This window comes from Podarcis raffonei, chromosome 5 (assembly GCF_027172205.1).
Source record: "Podarcis raffonei isolate rPodRaf1 chromosome 5, rPodRaf1.pri, whole genome shotgun sequence".
Taxonomy (NCBI): domain Eukaryota; kingdom Metazoa; phylum Chordata; class Lepidosauria; order Squamata; family Lacertidae; genus Podarcis; species Podarcis raffonei.
In genome coordinates, this window is record NC_070606.1 from 12,509,409 (window position 1) to 12,531,738 (window position 22,330).

At 44.7% G+C, this 22,330-nt stretch overlaps 1 protein-coding gene across 50 annotated transcripts in view; it reads left to right on the forward strand.

The window, feature by feature from the left end:
• The window catches only part of SORBS1 (sorbin and SH3 domain containing 1), a 200,713-nt gene extending 182,443 nt beyond the window's left edge, over positions 1-18,270 (forward strand). For 40 of the 50 annotated variants that reach the window (XM_053387840.1, XM_053387825.1, XM_053387839.1 and 37 more), the window contains 6 exons: positions 1,042-1,758; positions 4,686-4,802; positions 11,679-11,738; positions 13,364-13,554; positions 14,483-14,595; positions 17,139-18,270. In XM_053387840.1, the coding sequence (XP_053243815.1) occupies positions 1,042-1,758; positions 4,686-4,802; positions 11,679-11,738; positions 13,364-13,554; positions 14,483-14,595; positions 17,139-17,206 (1,266 nt within the window). In that variant the 3' untranslated portion in view covers positions 17,207-18,270. The remainder of the gene's footprint in view (positions 1-1,041; positions 1,759-4,685; positions 4,803-11,678; positions 11,739-13,363; positions 13,555-14,482; positions 14,596-17,138) is intronic. The other 10 variants (XM_053387845.1, XM_053387859.1, XM_053387865.1 and 7 more) reach the window with 8 other exon arrangements.
• The last annotated feature ends 4,060 nt before the right edge of the window (positions 18,271-22,330 follow it).

The window sequence follows — 22,330 nt, forward strand, 5'->3', positions numbered from 1 at the left end:
GGAAGGCGCCACTACCGAGAAGGCCCTCTGCCTGGTTCCCTGTAACTTGGCTTCTCGCAGTGAGGGAACCACCAAAAGGCCCTCAGCGCTGGACCTCAGTGTCCGGGCAGAACGATGGAGGTGGAGATGCTCCTTCAGATATACTGGACCAAGGGATTTTGATGGCCACCTTCCCATCTCATGAAATCTCCCATCACACTATGTTGCTCAGGCCAGACCTCTAACCAGACTGCATTTCCTCCCCGCACCGCCCCCCATCTTTTGGCTTGTAAATATCCAAGAATTACCCCAAAGCTTTCCTCAGCCAATTCCATAATGCAACAGTGCAAAAAGAACACGAGAAATCAGGAAAGGGGCACTAGCATTATAACCAGTAAAAAAATAATGCAATATAAACACGACGTCTGAATGCAGGCTGTGTAATTCTGTTAAACGAACAGAAACCGTTATAAACTTCATGTGAACGAAATGTTATATTTTGATATAGGGCAAGATGTGCTGAATCTTACCACCACTGCCTGCGTGTCTTTCCTCCCCCAAAAATCAGTATCTTTAGCTATTTTTCTCATGGTGGCGCCCCAATACCAGCAGTAACATCTGGCACAGCACCATGAGAATTTCGCCTTCCTCCCACCCCACCCATACTGGATGTTTAAATCCCCCACTCCCAGCTTTTTTAGGGAATTTGCTGCAGCCAGCTTGCGTCGCTCCTAGAATCATGTCTTCATGGCACCCTTATTGAACCATATACTGAAACCTGCATATATCTACCGTCATGTATCTGCAGAACCTGCCCCGCCCGCTGTCAGTAGTGCCTGTACGCTCTTCCATTCCTCTATCTCTGAACCTTTGAAACACCCTAAATTGTCAGTGCTCAGCCATGCACTGGTTTTTCCACTTTTTTCCATTCTTTTGCTGTACACGTTTCATTTTATATTATTATTTTTAATAACCTTTTCTTTCTTTCTTTCTTTCTTTCTTTCTTTCTTTCTTTCTTTCTTTCTTTCTCTTTCTTCCTTTCTCGTTTTCTTATTTGTCAAGTCTCCCAGTTCTGAGCTGCTTTTCACACCAACTCCTCCACCTTTGGCCCCCGTGCGCCCAGCCCTGTCTCCTGAGTTGCAGGCTGTCACCTCCGAGTGGATTTCCCTCACCTTGGGGACGCCCCGTGGCCACGCTCCACCCGTCACCCCTCCATTACCACCTCTTCCTGACGCTTCTCTCTGCAACGTCGACTATCTCACCCCATCGGCGGTGGCCAGCCCCTCGCCTTCCATCAGCCTCCATCCCTCTAACATGTCCAGTTCCTCAACCCCGACCTCTTTCGTCTCCCCGCTGCCTCCCTCCCCTTACGAGCCTCAGTCACCCGCCCAAAACGCCAGCCTGGCGGCTCGGCAGAGCGAAGAGAAGTTTGCTAGCTCCCCTTCCCCGCAAATGAGCTACTGCGATTCGCCTTGCAGCCCCGACAGCTTCCTCTCAGAGCTCAGCGATGCCACTGAACGCCAAGGCAAGTTGCAGAAGAGCCGAGGGCCGAGCCGGAGAATGGAGAGGGAGGATTGCGTTACGGCCAACAGAAGTTGCGGTGGCATCCCTGAGATCTGTAGGGCGAGGGGCCTGTCAGAGCCGGAGAAGGCCGTTAGCTCACAAAAGAAATCTCTTCACACTATTGAGGAGAGCACGCTGTATCAGGAGCAGGGAGGTAGCCCCATGTGCAGTTATAAGCAAGTTGAACAGAGGGAAAATCAAAGCAGGCCCTTCAAGGTATTTCTTCTGCATGAGTGTCCTGAGGTTAACATCGCTGTACGTTTTGAGTGTTGCCTGTGTGTGCTACTGACCCGGATTGCAGCTCTCACTAGGTCAGTGTTTCCCCGACTTGCGTCTCCATCTGTTTTGTTTTTGGGGACTACAACTCCCATCATCCCTTGCTAGCAGGACCAGTGGTCAGGGATGATGGGAACTGTAGTCCAAACACAGCTGGAGACCTAAGTTTGGGAAACACTGTTCTAGCTGGTATATTCCTTCTAGCTTGACGGTAACTAACAGCAAAACTTTGTCCCCTGAGCCGGTCACGTTGAAAAAGAGTCAACAGAGTGAAGATCATTATGGGATGGGTCCCAGGATGAGAAGTGGCTCTCATATATAGCCTAGTCCAGGGTGTTATGTACTGAAGTTCTCACCCTGGGCCAGCAGGGGGATACTGTAGATAGTTATGCAAATAAGGGATCGAAAGTGACGTTCAGTGATTGGATAGTTTTAGAAAGTTGTTACAGTAACGTTGTACTGGAGCTCTATATAAGCAGGCTGACTGAACCCTTCAGTTCAGTTCTGTCCTGGCCTGTGAATAAATAAGAGCTGTTTGGAGAATCGCTGTGTCGTCTGATATGTTCACCCACAACTTAACACTGGCGACGAAGATGGGATGGATGGGCAGCAGAGCACAGCCGGATGCAGCCACTCTCTGAGCAGAGCTGAATCACTTAGCTGAAACACCGAGCGAAATCACTGAACGTCACTCTCGATCCCTTATTTGCATAACTATCTACAGTATCCCCCTGCTGGCCCAGGGTGAGAACTTCAGTACATAACACCGAGCTTTCCAAACTGTGTGTCGCGACACGTTAGTGCGTCGGCTGCAGTGTGCAGCTGTGTCGTGCGAACGCTCCTGGAAAGGGGTTAGTTTGACCTTCGGTTTGCTAGTAAAACTGAATTACTGTGTCCTGAAAGGATGCACGTCTAAAAAGGGCGTCGCCGACATGAACAGTTTGGAAAGCTCTGGCCTAGTCTGTTGGACGGTGACTCTCAAAGGATGTGTCTTGAGAACAGCTTTGCTTTCGTGATCCGAGGAATGCTGTAGACAAAGTAGCTGTAGTCCGTCTTCCCGTAAGATGTTAGGACGCTGCTCAGGTATCCCAAATGGAAAACACTCTTTAAGCTACGGTGTCATTTAGCAAAACTGATGCACTCACCCAGACAACTGCTAATGGTAATCTAGAGGGGTGGAGGTGGAGGAGTGCAGTGAAAAAGCTTCTTTTCTGGTCCTCCAGGGAAAGGGCTTCTCATTGCCTTCCTCTGCCTCCAGCATATACCGTTGTTTTTTTTGCTCTATAAGACTCACTTTTTCCCTCCTAAAGAGTAAGGGGAAATGTGTGTGCGTCTTATGGGGCGAATGCAGGCTGCGCAGCTATCCCAGAAGCCAGAACAGCAGGAGGGATCACTGCTTTCGCTGCGCAGCGATCCCTCTTGCTGTTCTGGCTTCTGAGATTCAGAATATTTTTTTTCTTGTTTTCCTCCTCCAAAAACTAGGTGCGTCTTGTGGTCTGGTGCATCTTATAGAGCAAAAAATGCGGTATCTATTGCTTTTCCAGCCACCCAATTTAATTGAGGGTTTGAACCTCAGCAGAACTGGCAAACCTATGGTACTATCAGCCAGACAGTGAAAGTACCGTATTTACTCGAGTCGAATGCACCATCAAATCTAACCTCAGTTTTCAGAACCTTGAAACGAAAAGAGAGAGCATTTGCTGGCGAATGTAAACGTGCTGTTGAATCCAATGCGCACCTTAATTTTCACAACGTAATTTGGCCCCAAAATGGTGAGCATTAGCTTCGAGTAAATATGGTAGGTAGTTGGCTGCAGGGCTGGGTCTTTTGCATAGGAGGACAAAAAATATGGTTGCTGTGGGGCTGTTTTAGTAGGGATGGGGTGTGCAAAACTGGAGAGGAATTCATGTCCATCTCAGGAGGGGAGATGATAGTACTTGCCAACGAGTTGTAGACCTGGACTAGTAACATGCAGGCTGGGAAAACTCTTAGAAGCACCAAAGGTGTTTATTTCAGCTGGATGAAATACATTCGGAGTCGAGAGTGGATTTCATGCTCTTTATTCAGCTCATAGTGTTGAGGAGGAATGAATGTTTCCCCAAAGTATCTGCTTTATATACATTATTTACACAATGGGCTGCACATGATTGGCTAATTCCGGAATTCTCCTGTAGGCCAATCAGGTTGTGGATTCACTTCAATTTGGAGCTGGATTGGGTGGCTCCTGCAGACCAATCAGACTGCTGCATTGTTCTAGGACCAATCAGACTGCTGCATTCTGAATCCTGTTGTTCTAGGACCAATCAGACTGCTGCATTTTGGATCCTATTCAACTCAGTACATAACACCGAATCTCATACATTGGTTTTGGCATAAGGCTGCGTACACACAATACATGAAATTTGCCTCTCTCCTGCCCCAAAGAATCCCTGAAAGTGTAGTTTGCCCCTCGCACAGCTACAGTTCCCAGACCCCTTACAAACTACAGCTCTCAGGGTGCTTTAAAATGTACTTTTAAAATGCATGGTGTGTGCCTAACCCCTTGAGACCTGTGGAAGAACAACCAGAGAGGGATAGAATTTGTAAGTAAATATATTTCCAGGCGCTCACTAATTCTTGTCTCAGTGTTTTCAGAGGAGTCATGTCATTGACCTAACAACATTCATTCAAAGCGCATTAAGCTTGCGATACTAATATGGGTTCCGGCAACTTTGAAAAGGCATGCCTGTTTTTTGCATGGACTTGTTGACGATCTTTGCACCGAGTTCAGAAGACGTTTTCTTGCTTGTAAGAGCATCTTTGCTGCAATGATGTGTCGGCGGGTCATTTCCCTTCTTTGCTGACCAACTTTTCCTTCCTTTTAAAAGTCTGTCAACGCAAAACCATTCTCTCCATCTACTCTTCTGTCTCCCTCTGCAATTTCTTCCTTTGCGGTTAGAACACAAGTACCTCCCAGACTCTCACGCACGGTCAACGTCCCACAGGTAATCACGGGAGTTTGGGAGCTGGGGGGAATGTCATTGATTGATATTTCATGCTCACTGCTGTTGCTTATCAGCATATGAATTTCAGAGGTCAAGTACATCTTTTATATTGAGTAAATTGCTATGTGTATTAGATTAGGTTGGACTGATAAATACCGTATTTTTTGCTCTATAAGACTCACTTTTTCCCTCCTAAAAAGCAAGGGGAAATGTGTGTGCGTCTTATGGAGCGAATGCAGGCTGCGCAGCTGTCACAGAAGCCAGAACAGCAAGAGGGATTGCTGCTTTCACTGCGCAGCGATCCCTCTTGCTGTTCTGGCTTCTGAAATTCAGAATATTTTTTTTCTTGTTTTCCTCCTCCAAAAACTAGGTGCGTCTTGTGGTCTGGTGCATCTTATAGAGCGAAAAATACGGTACATTGTTGCTGCCTTAATCTGAGCCAGAGACCATCTAAGACAGGCATAGGCAAACTCCAGCCCTTCATCATCCCTGACCACTGGTCCTGTTAGCTAGGGATGATGGGAATTGTAGTCCCAAACATCTGGAGGGCCGGAGTTTGCCTATGCCTGATCTAAGAGCCAATTGTCTGCTTTGACTAGCAAAAGTAAAAGAAATGTACAGCACCAAGCAAAAAAGGCGTGAGGGAGGAAACTTTAAAACAGTACTTGAATTTTATAAAATAACAGAAAGGCCTTCAGAAACGCTCGACCCATTTCAGTTCAAAACCTTCTTCAGGGTCACAATACAGTTCCTATTAAGGCAACAGCATGTCTTAATTAAGGTATTGCCTTAACAGGAAAACGGTATTCCTAGTTCCCCGCAAGGAGACTTTAAGTAAAACATGTTGGCCATTTTATAGGTCCTTCCTACTATTTTATACCATGTTGTTTTTTTAGTACTGTTTTGATATTTTTGCCTGTGTTTTATTTTTCTGACTGTTATTCTGACTGCTAGCAGCCTCTCAAGATCTTCCTTTTTCAGCCGTATAATTTGGATCCCGTCTTCATTGAGAATATTAATTGGTCAGGTTTAAGGTCGTTAGCTTCACAAGTGATTACTTCAAATGGTTGAACTAACCCTGTGGGGTGGGAAACATTTTCATTACGAGTGACGTGGAAAAAGCTGTATCTGGTGTTAATTCATAGGTAATAGTGGCCTAGATGGGCCAAGATCTGACTCAATGTAAATCATTTTTCTATGTTCACAGTGATGAATAAGGTGCATTTAGCTAATATGCTAAATTAGCACAGGGCCTATTAATCTCAGCCAGGATTCCATGTTACTATCCTTATATAAACGGTGCATAACTTTTTGGCAAGGCAAGGTTTTTGTGTCGGAATCACGTGGGTAGGTTCTCTTGCTATTTGTTAAGCTTTCATTGGCAGTGAGAGAGGTTGGGGGTCCCAGGATGGCGGTCTGCAATGAGTTCTGTTTGCTTGTGTTAGGGAGGGGTTGTTAGGTCAACTTACCTATGCTATCAGTGGGTTCTTGCTGTTGTCTTGTTGGGCTGTGTGTGTAATAAAGGGGGGAAGCTACACCGGGGTGAAGGTGTCCTCTTTTATTTTTCACTGTGCTAGTTTCAGTTTCTTCGTTAGCTTTTCTGAGAGGGCTGTTCCCTATATGGTTTGGTACCAGTGGTCCATGTTCACTCCTAACAGGTCCGGTATGGCAAAGTACCATATTTTTTGCTCTATAAGACTCATTTTTTCCCTCCTAAAATGTAAGGGGAAATGTGTGTGCGTCTTATGGAGCGAATGCAGGCTAAGCAGCTATCCCAGAAGCCAGAACAGCAAGAGGGATTGCTGCTTTCACTGCGTAGCGATTCCTCTTGCTGTTCTGGCTTCTGAGATTCAGAATATTTTTTTTCTTGTTTTCCTCCTCCAAAAACTAGGTGCGTCTTGTGGTCTGGTGCGTCTTATAGAGCGAAAAATACGGTACATTACAAAGAGAGACTTTGTCTGTGTGGACAACCCTGCATGGAGGAGCTGTGCCATCACTTATTGCAGTGCCCGTTATATATAGACCCAAGAGACCGGTTTATAAAACCTGTTTATGAATGGAACACATCTGAATAGGGTGAAATGGCTGCTGAGCGACACTGATGACTTTGTTACTTATAAAGTAGCACTCTATGCATTGACAGCTAAGAAGATCAGGAGGAAAGAACTAGAAAAAAATAGCGGTCAACTGCAAAGGGGATTCGGATATTTAATTTGGCACATCTTACCTGAGAATCTTCTGCTATTCTATTTAATGCAACAAATAATTTTAGTAGCCACGACCGTGGTTTTATTGTATGTGTGGTGCCTGATTATTTTTATGGTTATTGTTGTCTTTTTTTTTGCTCTCCTTCTGAATGATGCCATGGCCTATGGCTAGTGCTATAAAAAGTTTTAACTGGAACTGGAACTGGAACTGGTCCCGCCAGTGTCTAGTTATGACGCTCCTGGCTGCTGAGAGTAGCTGGCTTAAGGGTTTTTTGTAGCGTGAGTGTGCATTATCGTCTTAGAACATATTCAGTAAGGCCAGTTCTGGGGTGTCTTCTAATACCTGCTTTGTTCTTTTGCATATTTCTAGTAGGACTGATGTCCAAAAGTGTTTGATTTTGGGGCAGTCCCACCATATATGGAGGCAAGTGGTGCATGTAGAGGGGCAACCTCTCCAGCATTTTTGTGAGGTTTCTGAGTATATCAGCACCAACTTACGTGGTGTTAGGTACCATCTGTAGATAAGTTTCTGGGCAAGTTTCCCCTTTTTTTGGGCTGAGATTAAAGGGTGGTTTTGACCACAGTTTAGTCCATTGGGTAGGGTTTATTTCGTAACGTATGTCATGCTCCCATTGTTTTTTGATTGAGATGAGGAGGTTTGTGGGATTCTGGAGCAGTATTTTGTTATTTGTGGATACCATCCCTTTGCCATGTCCCTCTGCTGTCAGGAGAAGGTGGTCAAAGGCCTAATGGCTGCTGTTTTTACTGCTGGGATGTTTAAGAAGGCATGTAGCTGGTAGGGTATTAGCCAGGGTATTTGGGTATCCCCTAGTTTGTCTTGTATTTCTTATGTCGGTATGGGTTTGTAGACATCTGTTAGGTGGTGTAAGGCTTTGGCTTGCCAAGTTTTTACTTGGAAGTTTGGGGCTGTGTGTTGGAGTCGTGGATTGTGGGCCCAGGGGGGTTAGTTGGGATGGGGTTGGGGACAGTTTGCCTGCTTTTTCCTTCCATGCTTTAAACATGGACTGTGTGGACCTGTTTAGTGTTGTGGGGATTTTCCTTAGTTTGCTTTATTAGAATGAGTATGCCGTGGCGGGGGTGTTTTCGATTGTGTCTATCTTCACGTGTGCCTATTGTTTCGTCTCGTCTTCTAGGGTGTATGGGATTATGTGGCGCACTTGGTTGGCGAGGTATAGTTTGGTCAGAATCGAGTATACACTTCCAAAGTTAATGCTGAATACATTACTTCTGGTAAAAGAGCTGCATAACCGCTAGAGTGCCCTGAAAATTTGTGTCCCAGGATTTTTAGACTCATCTACCCCTGTACTATCTGAAACCGAAGGGGCTTGTTGGTTGCCAGATGTGAAATATATTGCCATTATTTTTAGCTCTCCAACCTCGCTATAATCCTATCTCAGTGTTTCTCAAATTTGGGTCCCCAGCTGCTGTGGGACTACAACTCCCATCATCCCTAGCTAGCAGGTCTCATGGTCAGGGATGATGGGAGTTGTAGTCCCAAGTTTGAGAAACACTGCTAGATTGCAGCCTCCCAAACACAGGGTCACAGGTTTAGAACCTTCCCCCAAACTCATAACAATAGTCTTAGAAAAGAAAAACCAAAGTGACAAAGAGAGAGGTTGTGTGTTGTTTTTTTTAAAAAAGGAAAACACAAAGGTGTGATCAGTTGTGTCTTTTTCTGAACGGAGGGCACTAAACACCAGATGTGTTTGTGTGTATGTCATGCTACTAGCTGGAAGATCACATAATCCGGACTCTCAACAGCTAATTAGTGAGTGGCAAGGTGTTGCGCTAATTGCATTAGGATGCAAGGCACAAGGTGTTGTCTTCCAAGCCAACAGATGAGGCAGCAATTTGCCCTGCAACACACAATGTCTTGACAAGCTAGAACAGCCCTTGCCAGCTAGCCATTACAGACACAGTAGGAACTGAGAGACAAGTTGAGAGCTGAGTAGAGAGAACAGAGGTGCTCTTTGGTAACTATACAGCTGAAAGGACCTTCTTCTCCTGTTATGAAGCCGAATCATAGAAATCGTAAGGGAGAGGTTACGTATCATAATTTCAACGATGCGAAAGACCATTTTACCCAATTAGTTCTCCCCAGATTCTGTCTTGAGAGTTTCAGGAGACTGGTTAAAGTCTCCTGAGGTTATCTCTTGCTTAAATGGATGTCGTTGCTGTGTTGGGTTCTTTGAAACGGGAATTGAAACAGCACGGCTCTCGCCATCCATCAAGAGATTTTTGTATGTGAATGAATAAGCGCCGTAAAAAATGAATCTGACTTGTGTGCCTGAGCCCAAACGCATTCTTCTGCAGCTGACATTTATGTCTGTGAATTGTGATGGCTTGTGCCCAGTAACTTGAATGTACTCTCCTTCCGTCTAAGTGGAAAATTGCCACAGTAGACATTCCCAGTTACTGTATTTTTCGCTCTATAGGACGCACTTTTTCACCTCCAAAAATGAAGGGGAAATGTGTGTGCGTCCAATGGAGTGGATGCAGGCTTTCTCTGAAGCCTGGAGAGCGAGAGGGGTCGGTGTGCACCGAGCCCTCTCGCTCTCCAGGCTTCGCGAAGCTATCCACAAGCCTTCGGAGTGCGGCGGGAGTTCCCGCCGGGCTCCAAAGGCTTGCGGATTGCAGCCTGCAGCCCGAAGCCCAGGGAACGCAGCGCTGCGCACCCCCGGGCTTCGGGCAGCTATCCACAAGCCTTCGGAGCCCGGCGGGAACTCCCACTGCGCTCCCCGGGCTTCAGGCAGCTATCCGCAAACCTTCGGAGCGCTCCCCCAGCCCGCAAGCTCCGGGAGCGGCGGCAAGGCTGCGCAACCTTGCCTCCGCTCCCAGACCTGTTCTGGGGTCCCCCGCCCCAACCCCGCGGCTAAAAACGAAGCCGTGAGCAGCCTCTCCCAGCTGGAGAGGTTGTGCATGGCTAAAGAGGAAGCCAAGACAGCCATAATTCCCCCCCTTTATTCCCCCCCCTAAAAACTAGGTGTGCCCTATGGTCCGGTGCGCCCTATGGAGCAAAAATACGGTATATAAAAGGGAGAGAGAGATACAGAAAAGGGAAATGAGTTGAGGCTAGCAGCAAAGTGTAAACTTGGAAGCCTTCTTATCTGCATCACATGTGCCTGCTTCTCATATCCCCAGAAAGGACTCCCAATTTGTTCTTTTCCCCCCAAGAGGGGCAGCTGTGGTCATAGCAGCTTAAAGGCAAATAAATATATATTCTGGCCTGAGCTTTTGTGGCTGGATTACAATCTTAAATTGGCAGGCATATATACCACTTTATAAAACCGTGGGTTTGCCACCCCCCCCACCCCGCTTTACAATCAAGCGGTTTATAAATTTTGTGAAATAAAATAATAAACGCACACGTTTAGGGGGAGGGATGAAGAGGTCCGCAGGTACAGAAATGCCTAAAGCATAAGAATAATATGATCTAATAATAAATGAGTAACATAATCATTATATAATAATAAACCACAAACCACGACAATTGCATTAAAGCAACACAAACACCCTAGCTCACAAACTGGTCAGCTAATTAACATGCAGTGGAATTTTTAAAAAATAGCATAATATTGATTAATCTAGGTGACATAACTGCATTTCCTGGTCAGTTATATTTCAGCCATTTCGCACAGTTGTTTCCTTTGTGGGCCCATTTGCTTTCAAACTTGGGTGCATCCCAGTTTCATAAAACAGTGGTACCTTGGAAGTCGAATGGAATCCATTCCGCAAGTCTGTTTGACTTCCGAAAATGTTCAAAAACCAAGGCTTGGCTTCCGATTGGCTGCAGGAAGCTCCTGCAGCCAATTGGAAGCCACGGAAGCCACAGCGGATGTTCAGTTTCCAAAGAACATTTGCAAACCAGAACACTCAGTTTCGGGTTTGTGGCGTTCAGGACCCAAACCGTTCATCTTGCAAGTTGTTCGAGATCCAAGGTACGGCTGTAGTTTATTCATTTACCATAAATCCCCTTAATAGGAAACATGGGTGATCAAATGCCTACCTGTTTGGAAGTAAAATGGTCCCACATGAAAAGTAAAGAACATAGCTAAGGACCTAAGGTGTGTAAATATAAATGAGTAAATTAAAAGAAAAAGTTAACGTGGCTTGATGCTTGCATGTGCTTCTATATATAAAAAGCCCCCCCCCGCCCCCCCCCCCGCGACCGTCTGGAGTTACAGAATGTTGAGGGCAAAAGAATAAGAAAATTCTAGGTTAATTCATCTCATTGTCTGGCAAATCCTATCATCAGGGGCTCCAAAGTGCATCTTCTTGCTCCAAGCAGTTCTCATAGGTATTCTGCACATTTCCGTTTCCTCCCCTGGTAATTCCCCTTTAAATCACGGAGTCTAGAGGTTGTGCTCTTTTGTGTCCTTCCAGAGGAACTGTGCCATAATATTTTTTTGAACATCGGTCTTTGTTTTGCTAACCCATCATTTCATCTTCTAGCTCTTCTAATCCTTCTTGCCAGAGTCACAGTGTGTGCTCTACGGCACAGCTGTTTAATAATATCCAGCGGCGAATGTCATTTATGTCAAATCTCCCTTGTTTATTTTTCTTTTGCTTTCTTCCTATGATTTGAATTTGACTTGCTAGTGCATTTGCTAAAATGTCTCCCTTACCGTGTGCTTTGGTGATCACACAGCCTTCTCATCATTCATTGAGGCCAGGACCAGATCTCACAGAATCTGAAAAGAGCTATGTGGTAAGATCGCCTGAGATTCATTTGTGCAGCCCCATTTTTAGCATTGTTCATACAAGCGCCATTCTCTCTTTATTTCCATTTCATACTTTTGGAGGTGTAAGCAAAACAATACCGTACACAAGAGGTACCAGCAGACTCGGAGTAATCCTGACGTTTGCAGGTGCTTTTAAAAAAAAATCTTTAGAAAGGAACCCTAAAGGGAGCAAACACCCCCTAACCATTTTCATAGGAACTCAGTGGCATGAAATGTCTGACTGAGGTTGGGTGGGGTTGCGAGAACCACCTGGGAGAGGGAATGGAATGGCTGAAAAGTGAAAAAGTGAGGAGGAAGAGATACACAGGTGTTGATATGAGGTTGAATAATCCATCTCATTTTCTGGACAGGTCATTTCCTAATTCACCCTGAGAAGCTATTTTAAATGTTTCTGGAGGTAGACGTCCAAAGATTGTTCTATAGTAGGGATTGAGAAGAACTGTGTCCTCATTCAAAACAAACACAAAAATGGAAGGAGGAAATCAGGATACCCTCCAAGTGTCCCTATTTTCCAGGGACAGTTTCGGATTTTCAGAAGCTGTCCCGGTTTCTGATTTCATCCTTAGGACGTCCCTAGTTTCATTGGAGAAATGTTGGAGGGTATGGAATAGGATGTCCCTATTTTCATCAGAGAAACGTCGGGGGGGATGTACTCTTATTTATATTGGAGAAATGTTGGAGGGCATGGAACAAGCCCCAGGCCAGTGTCAACTGAGCATAGTTACTTGACCCAAAATAAGGCCTGACTTGTGGGAGGAGAGAGCAAAAACCTGAGGGGAGAGGAAATGTAGCAGAGTGACCGTATCCCTGAACCAGAAGTATCTCAGCCTGCAACATTTTGGTGCAGTGCTGCACTCATAAAGCATCTGTTACCTGCTTCTTGACATCGTAGTCTAGACGTGCCAGTATTTGGGGGGGGGGAAAGGAGCCCCAAATGCCAGAGCTGGGCAGAGCGGGTTTGGTTATGCCAACAGTGCGCAATGATAATTTTTTTTGACTCTCAACCCTAATTCTTTTGCCACCACTGTTCCAAATACATGAGATGGAGGCTCTGATTTAGGGCGAGGTGAACCAGCTGCCATCGCAAACACCTGGCTTCTATGTGGAGTTTTGGTGCGCAGTTAGGCCCTTGGAACAGCAGCTGAAATTTTCTGAAACAAAGGCTACTGTAGACAAAGCAAACACGGGCATTAAATATCTGTAGCATTGGGGGGAGAACTTCGGTTGCATGCATGTGATGTGTTTTGAAATGACGCACTCAGAGCTGGAAGATGTGAACTTGAGGTCCTTGCTAATTCCAGCGTCTTTTGCTGCTACTGCTTTGTTACAAATACGTCAATCTATATATCTAAAACTAAATAGCCAACTCTTCTGTATCTTGCCTCTGTTTTTCCATGCTTTCAACCTGGATTCCTCTACACTTCACTGGCTGGATCTACCACTGTATTGTCTTACTGGATTGCTGCAACTGGATTTCCCCATCACTTACTGACTATCCCCCCACTCCTCCCCACTTCCCCCTGTTCACTGTCCTCTGACGTGTTTCCCCCCCCTCCGTGGATGTCAATCCTGCACTGTCTCTACCGCCCAGGAAACCGTTTGCAATGAGATCTTAAACATTGCGGAAAAGTCCGTTCATTACTGCAGCACAATTTCTCAGCCTCTTGTCTCTTGCCACAAGGGGCCCCATAGTGACAATAAATCATCTTTCATCATTTCTCAGCAACCGCAAGTCCTGCCGCTGGGAACAAGCCTCGACAGGAACCACGCGCCACAAGATCTGTAAGTTGGTCTGAAAGGGGACGCATTCCCCCCCTCATTTCAGCAGCTGTCGTACATTTGATGGATGGAATGCAGGAGACAAAGCACAATTTTTAGTTTGATGGGTTTTCTTATTTAACACAAGGGACCGCCAGTATTTTGGTCTTGTGGTCTTGGCTGAGATCACCAGAGGGAATTGTGCCCTATTGATCCTACCAGACCCATCTTCATTTTTAAAAATATCATGGATCAGAGGTCTGGAGATGGATGCATGGAACATTGGTGTGGACTTTTGGAACTTCCTGCTAGTTGGAAGACTTCAGAAGGGCGGTGGCAGCTCATAATCTCCCCGGTGAGGTCCTGTAGACACTTTTGCCGTCAAGAGTGCCACAGGGCCACTGGATGAAGTTCTGCGTGCCACTCCTTGCCACCTGATCTGGTCCTGTGGTTTCAAGATTTATTTAGGGGATGTCTGTGGTGCAGAATAGGGTACAAGGGAGCTGATGGGAACTGAATACGGTCACAATATTGTTGGATAAAGTTGAGAAAGGGCAGAGGAAATTTAGACTCCTATCATAGCAGATCTTCTGTTTGTGGAATGCTCTCCCCAGGGAGCTTCGCCTGGTACCTTCATTATACACCTTTAGGCGCCAGGCAAAAACGTTCTTTAACCAGGCCTTAAAGACATGCAATGCTCTTTTAAATGTGTTGGGGAGGGGGGATTATTGGGTTGGTTTTTGGTTTTATTGTGCATTTTGTGGTTTTATATTGTGATTTTTATCTTGTAACTGCCGAGAGACCTGTGGGTGTAGGGTGGTATACAAATTTGAATAATCGTCATTGGATCTGTATTGGAAGAAAGTTAGTTACAAGAGGGATATTGTTAGTAGTGCCTGACAATCTCTTCCCTTAATTCTACCCCCCCTCCACTGTTTCTGTGCGTTTCCAGGCTTAGCTACCAAGCATTGTACAGCTATGTCCCGCAGAATGAAGATGAGCTGGAGTTACGAGATGGAGATATCATAGATGTCATGGAGAAGTGTGATGACGGCTGGTTTGTTGGTGAGCATGACATCTGTCATTTCAACTCATTTTAAAAACGTTAATGGCAACATTAATTAATATCATCCATTTGATTTACAGACCTATTTACACAAAATCTACAGTTAGCCAGAGCAGCGTACATGCTATAATTCTGATACTCTGCTTGACTCAGAGTGATTGCGTATATTCTGCTGTGAATTTGCTATGCGTTTTAGCAGTAACATCAGCAGCTACAAATCTTAATGTTTTTCCCTGTGACCCCCCTACCAATAGAAAATTGTCTTGACAACCCAAAAACTTTCCTGGGCAAGATTCAAGCAGCAGGTCTATACAGTGGTACCTCGCAAGACGAATGCCTTGCAAGACGAAAAACTTGTAAGACGAAAGAGTTTTCCGTTTTTTGAGTCGCTTCGCAAGACAAAGTTCCCTATGGGCTTGCTTCGCAAGACGAAAACGTCTTGCGAGTTCTTGCGAGTTTGTTTCCTTTTTCTTAAAGCCGCTAAGTACCGTTAATAGCTGTGCTTCGCAAGACGATAAATCCGCAAGACGAAGAAACTCGCAGAACGAATTAATTTTGTCTTGCGAGGCACCACTGTATATGTTTCACACAAACTACTGTAGAAACAGCACTGGGCTGGGGAAGATCCATGAATCAGTTTCTACTTCCTCAGACCCCAACACACACTGATGTTCTGCAGCAAGAAATTCTGCCATTTGACCCACCAGTTAAACAACTGTATAGCATTAAATCTCATTAAGCGGAAAGGCTTATCTGAGCCACCACATTTAGTAAATATGATCCTTTCCCTTCCTTCCCAGCATGTATAGAGGGAGAACAACATTTCCTGGGTATGTTTAGATATAAACTTATTTTCCTCAAGCATGTTTTAACTGTAGAATGCCTCAAAATAGCCATTAATTCCTTAGAAAGGCTCAACGGTCACCAATTTTGATTGCTACTGTGTTCAAGACAGAACACACATGCTGTTCGTGCATTCTGATTTGTAACAGGCTTTGTGAATGTAGACAAAGTAAATATAGCCATTAGTTTAGAGAGGATATTCACTCTGAGTTTTCAGCCATTGGGAAACCGACCTCCAAACATAGAACACCATTGGCCATGCATTTTGGTACCCCAAATAGATTTCTCAACACCTTACCTTAAACTCTTTCCAAAACACTAAATTTACTGTTGACCCCCTTTGGAATTCCGGACAATTACAGCATACGTAGACTGCTCTAAAACCTTCAGCTGTTGCAAGAGGCTGTTTAATTGATCCAACTATTGTCTAATAAAGGCAATTATTATTCACATGCTCATCCAAAAACAATTAATAAACTGAAATCCATTAGGAGAAGACTGCTATTTTACATTTATTGTAGTTATGGATAAGCCAATCACTCATGTAATAGGTCGTAAAGACCTGTTTCATACCAGTAGATAAAAAAACCAAAAACCTGTTTCAGACTATTTTAGTCTTTTCAGCTCAAGCCCAAGCCCTTGAATCTGGTGCTGTGCATTCACAAGCCAAATGCCCTCCTCTTGGCTCCAGTTTCCAGCTCTTCCTTCCCTGCTCTTCTGCCCTGTTCTTCAAATATTGCCGGACTGACACCCACTCACTGACTCTGTGGCTTGAGACCAATACTTTTATTTCGAAACGAGGCCTCCCTCCAGCTAATCATTTCAAATTGGAGTGATCAGCATGCACAACGCTTTCGAGCGATTTTTAAAAGCGTATCTTGCCCAAGGAATCATACAAACTGAATTTTGATGCAGCAGAAGAAGAAAAGGGCGGGGAAGCAAAGGACCAAAAGATGTAGAGTTATCGGTACATGGTCTTTTATTTCAGCTAGGATTAAGCCAGGCTCTGCTGAAAAGATTTATTTTGAGGTGAAACTTGAGGAAAAAGAGGGAGCTCTTCTGGTATGGACTTCCAAGGAGAAGGGGCATCACATCAGACCTCTGTCCCATTGGGCAGCATGTGTTTCAGCATTCTTGGAAGACACAGGAACAGGCCATTGGTCCACGTAGCTCAGTGTTGTCTACAGACTGGAAGCAGCTCTCCATGATTTTAGGCTGGGTTTCAGCCTTACCTGGTAGAGGTAAAGGGACCCCTGACCATTAGGTCCAGTCGCGGACGACTCTGGGGTTGCGGCGCTCATCTCGCTTTATTGGCCGAGGGACCCGGCATACAGCTTCCGGGTCATATGTTGGCAGCAGGGCACGGAAACGCCGTTTACCTTCCCGCCGGAGCGGTACCTATTTATCTACTTGCACTTTGACGTGCTTTCGAACTGCTAGGTTGGCAGGAGCAGGGACCGAGCAACGGGCACTCACCCCGTCGCGGGGATTTGAACCACCGACCTTCTGATCGGCAAGCCCAAGGCTCAGTGGTTTAACCCCATGCACTAACCAAGTAAGTGGAGCATCCTTTCACGGGATCAAGTTGCATGTTATCCTGCTACACAGCAATAGCAAAGCAAAGATGGAAAAGCCATGACCACCAGCCTGCTTTTTGGGCCGCCACGCCCACCTTTGTTCTTGTTTTCTTTCTCAACAGGCACATCCCGGAGAACACAACAGTTTGGTACTTTCCCAGGCAACTACGTGAAACTTGTATCTTCATAAAAGCCATTGCTAGCCCGTTGGTGATTTCACCAGGAGAGAGACAGACAGACAGATAGACAAAGAGATGGACCTGGGTTTGAAACTGTAAGGAAAAAATGTTCAGAAAAGACTTATTTCATGAATGTAGCCGACAAGCGAGGAGACGCGGATGTGAATGTGGTAAAAGTGTTGGACTGACTCGAAGCCCTTGCCTCCTTTAAAGGTTGACCAGAGCAAAGTACCGAGCCGCTTACAATGCTGCCTTTGTGTCTGCTTTTATCCTTCAGGGGTGGCAAGATAAGACTTCGCTTTCGTTCAGTATTGAGTATTGCTCTCCGGGGTGTGAAACTGGGGGAAAGCAATGAGATGGGAGTGTGAAATAACGTGAGCAGGGTGGGGAGGGGAAGAGAACACGAGAACAGTGAATGCATTTTGGTTGCAGACTCTGTGACTGCAGTCCGGCTGGCAGAGGGTGAAGTTGGTGTCTCATCCTGCTAAAACCTCATGCAGCTCTTGTTCCCTTCCTTTGGAATGTGCACCTTAACACATATGAAGGGGAAAGGAATTTACGGAGACCCATTTTATATAGAAGGGCACATTGCCAAGATCATCCTCCCATTATCTTTTAATTCACTACACCAGATTTAAGCAGGCTTTTCTGTGTTTCCTGTTCCCCCGTTTTATTGAGGTTGCAATCTTCTATTTTGTTTTACTGGTCAGTTGGCTGTCATAAACCTACTTTTACTGCACTTAACTAAAACAGCAAGTAAGGCAGCGGTCTTGACACTGTGCCTTGAGGCAGACGAAAAGAATTGAGCCTGGATCTTTGATCGGTCATTAAGATTTGGCGTTACCTGCCGATAAAAGATTGCATTCTATTCTGCTTGACATTATCCCGCCACGTTCTACGCGTTTTGACCCAGCTTTTCCACACATATCCTGAAAGTTCTGCCCACTGCAAGTTCTGGGCCAGATCTACTCAGAATGTCATCAGCACAAGCTTCCTAAAGCTACATTTCTGCCAGCGGAGCTTGTGCTGAAGCCATTTCCAGTGGTTTGTGCCTTTGTGAGAATTTAGTGCATTCTTTTTGGATGAATACTGCGTTAAAAAAAACCCCACACCAATTGTGTGCATTTTAAAGCATAACTGTTGCCACTAATGCTTCCTCGTCCTCTTAACTGGAATAGCTCCTGCCGGAGGATTTATTTGGAAGTCAGATGCAGTGATTTCAGGTCACCCGATTTCCTAAGTGGACTCCTACCAGCCCAAATGGCAGACCAGGCGATTGGTAGGGTAAGAAAAAGTGACCCATTCATTCACACCTCTCTACCTTTTCTCTTTTTGCAGTCGCTTCTTACATGTCTGGCTTAGCACCAAATAATAGAACAAGCAGCCAGACGCTTATCAAGGCATCCTTCTCAGTTGTGGATATATTCTGGCAAAATATTCCTGAATGTGCCTTTCTAGAATTGGTGGCAAATGTGATTTTTCTGCCTGTCTTTTCGAAAAGAAACACAGAAAAGTACTAGCAACCTGCACATCTGGATTTCCAAAGCCACTTTGTTTTGGATCTCCTTGAATTATACACTTCTCTGACTGCAATCCTTTGCACACTTACCAGGGAGTAAGCCCCATTGTGTTCAATGGAATTTAATTCTGAGTAAGCATGCATAGAATTCCAGTGCCAATTTCCCAAATTTTGCACTTCCATGCAACACGAACCTGTTGTTTTTTTCATAGTCATTTTGTTTAACAAGAATGGACAAGTACAACTAGCAAAGATTTAGATTGCGATTTTGTCATAAGCTGTATTTATTAAATATAAAAATCCTATTTTTCTGCTGATGCTTTTATACAGTTTATTCATAGTAACAGCAACTAACTCACGGTCAGCATGTTTGCAGTTCGTTGTATTAATAGCCATGCTCCAAAATAGCAGGATTTCTCTTTTGCTGACTCTTCCCCACACCCCCACAAGATCAGCCAAAAAAAAAGTCAATTGAAGTGCTTTAATATTATGACTGTATATATGTATATTTGCCTTTGTATAGACTTACAAATAACTTATATTGAAGAAAATTAAATTCATTGAAAGCTTTTTAAAAAGGGCAGTAAAGAAGAAGACTTTTTCCATTTTTATTTATATTAAGTAATTATTCCATGTACGATCACATTAAATATGAGGGGTTAGCAGAATTATAGCTCAGTTACAACTAAGCCACAAAATGCTGCTTCCATCCATTTGGAGAGCTAACATTTTCATAATGAAGGATTGTTACCGCCTGAGTCCCATTGAAATGATTTACAGTCTCCTGCATCTCTTGCACAGGAGAGGGTCCCAGAGAACGGCTTCCCTATCGTATTTTAATGGGTTTCTAATGCTTTTTTATTTGCATTTTTATCTGAAGCAGCGTTTAGACGTGGCATTAAAATTGAAAAAGGATTGGATAGGTGCAAGTCATGAGCTTAACCATATTGGCCGTATGTAACCATCTCGATGCCATTTTTAGTTTTAATAATACACATGCGTGTTCCGTGCTCACCCATTACCCGTCAAGAAGTCACGTTTTGAGTTTTGTTTCCTCATTGCAGTGGATTATTATTTGACAATAAATGGAAAGATTGAATTAAAAGTGTGTTGCTTTATAGAAGTGATTTAGTAAATATCAGCCTCCGGTTGGTGGTGCCGGTATTCACAAGAATGTAAGAAAATCCCTTGCCGATTCAGGATCCTGGGGCTGTCCAAGGCCGGAGGGATGCCTGCGGGGAAAGCTCGCACCCAGGACCTGAGCACACCATCGCTCTCCTCAATTGTGATTCTCTGCAACTAGTAGCCACTTCACCTTATTTTCCAAGAAGTGGTCTGATCCTCTTTTAAAGCTGTCTCTTTAAACCCCTGGATACTGGCACATTTGGAATGTGAAATTGCCAAGGCAGTACGAATGAAGAATATGCAAAGGTGGGCAATCCTGGCCTGAGCTCCCCCAGTCCTGCACAAATACCATATTGGCCCGAATATAAGCCACACTTTTTTTCCAAATTCCGACCGTGAAAAGTTAAGGTGCGGCTTAAATTTGTGACCTTATGAAAATTGGCTTTTACGATATTGCTGTAGGATTTTCTTCTACATTTGCGGGTGTGAATGCCTGCAGAATTTTACAGGAGTGGCTTATATTCAGGTCAATACGGTACTCCTGCATATGGGTTTATCATGACGGAATAGAGGACTGAGTGCACACTTCTCCTCACATTTGTTGGGGAGGGTGGGGGGTGTACAATGATTACCGTATTTTTCGCTCTATGGGACACACTTTTCCCCCTCCAAAAATTAAAGGGAAATGTGTGTGTGTCCTATGGAGCGAATGCAGGCTCCTTGGCTTCAGCGATAGCAACGTGAAGCCTCCAAAGTGCAGAGGGAGCGCTCCCTCCACGCTCCGGAGGCTTTGCGTTGCTTTCGCTGAAGCCTGGAGAGCGAGAGGGGTCGGTGCGAACCAACCCCTCTCGCTCTCCAGGCTTCAGGGATAGCCGCCTGAAGCCTTTGGAGCGCAGCGGGAACTTGCGCTGCACTCCGAAGGCTTCAGGTTCCTTTTGCTGAAGCCGGGAGAGCAAGACTCCCCTGACTTCAGCGGAGAGGGAAAGCTGCGCAGCGCCCCTTCAGCGAAGCGGGAGGAGAAATGGAAGGGGCTCCGTTTCTTCTGCCACTTCGCTGAAGGGGCGCTGAGCAGAGAGGGGGAGAATTTTTTTTCCCCTGTTCTCACCCTCCTATGGTCCGGTGCGTCCTATAGAGCGAAAAATACGGTGCCCTTCAGGAGTGGCTGGCAAACTTTGTTCCACGAGGCTTGCAAAAAGATACTTTCGGATGGAAAAGCAACAGGAACAGAGTGCACACCTTCCATTCCACAAAGGAACAACCAAATTATCATGACGATAATTATCCGCAACACAGGATACAAAAACATACAGGTTAGTCCAACTACACTACAGATGAAGCCCCCACTTCATTCCCTGGCAGGGATGCTTAAGAGAAAGAGGCTGAAAGGAAGCATAGCTAAAGCAATCTGTGTGTTGTATGTCTCAAGAGGTGGCAAGAGCTCAAATAGTTTGTTAATAAATAAATATAAAAGGAACTTGCCTTCAGAAAATACCGGGGAGGACTTTTCCTGAAGCAGCCATTCCTTTTTCGAAATCACATGCAACTAGCCCAGCATAGACAAAACGAAACTATCTCGAAGTAAGAAAGCAGAACTTTTATTTAAAAGGGGGGAAAACAAAGAGGAACATTAGTCAAATAATATAAAGAATCTTTGAGAACGTTTTAAATTATGTACACTATTTTTATATGTAAATATCTGAAGCTATAGCTTTATACAAGTTTGCTAGAACAGGATGAACACAGAGTGGGTGGGATGAAGGCATTCTGCTTTAGAAACAAAAGGATTTGGTCAACTGATTCGAATGCTTAGAAAATTTGATTAAAATACACTATAACTTCATATACAGCAATCATGCCATAATTTACTTGAAAAGCATGATACGAAGTCCACAGGATGTCAGTTTACAACAAATCTGCTTTGCAGTAACAGCTTTCAATGGGCGCCAATTGCCTTGTCAAATGGGTGGCAGGCAAACAGCTTGAAGCTGCTTTAAAAACACACCACTAATATGCAGAACCGCCCCCCAACCACCAATTTATGAATAAAAGCAAAGCGGTAATGGGAGTTTTATTTATTTCTACAAATTTGAACTCGTAACTATAAAAGCTTTCTTATTAATTCCACCCCAACCACGAAGATGGCTTCCCCCTCAAAGTATTTTTTTTGGAATTACCTTAATGTCATATATGTTTGTTGGAACTTAAGTTTTATTTCCTTCTCTCCATAACTAGTGCTGCCTCCTTTTGTTCCTCGTTCCTCGTTCACGCTAGCCTCCTGAATTTACAGTCATTTTAGCATCCAGGTGATCTTGAAAAGAGAAATGGCTGGGACAGAGAGACTCTATGAGCCTCCAGTTGGCTAGAGACAGGGAGGGTGGCAGGTTAGGAAACTGGTTTATTGTAAACTAAACGTGAGATAAAGTTGCCACAAGCAAGAAGGCACAGGCAAGCTAGAACTCCTTAAGGTTTTTAGTTGCTGCTGTTTTTTAAA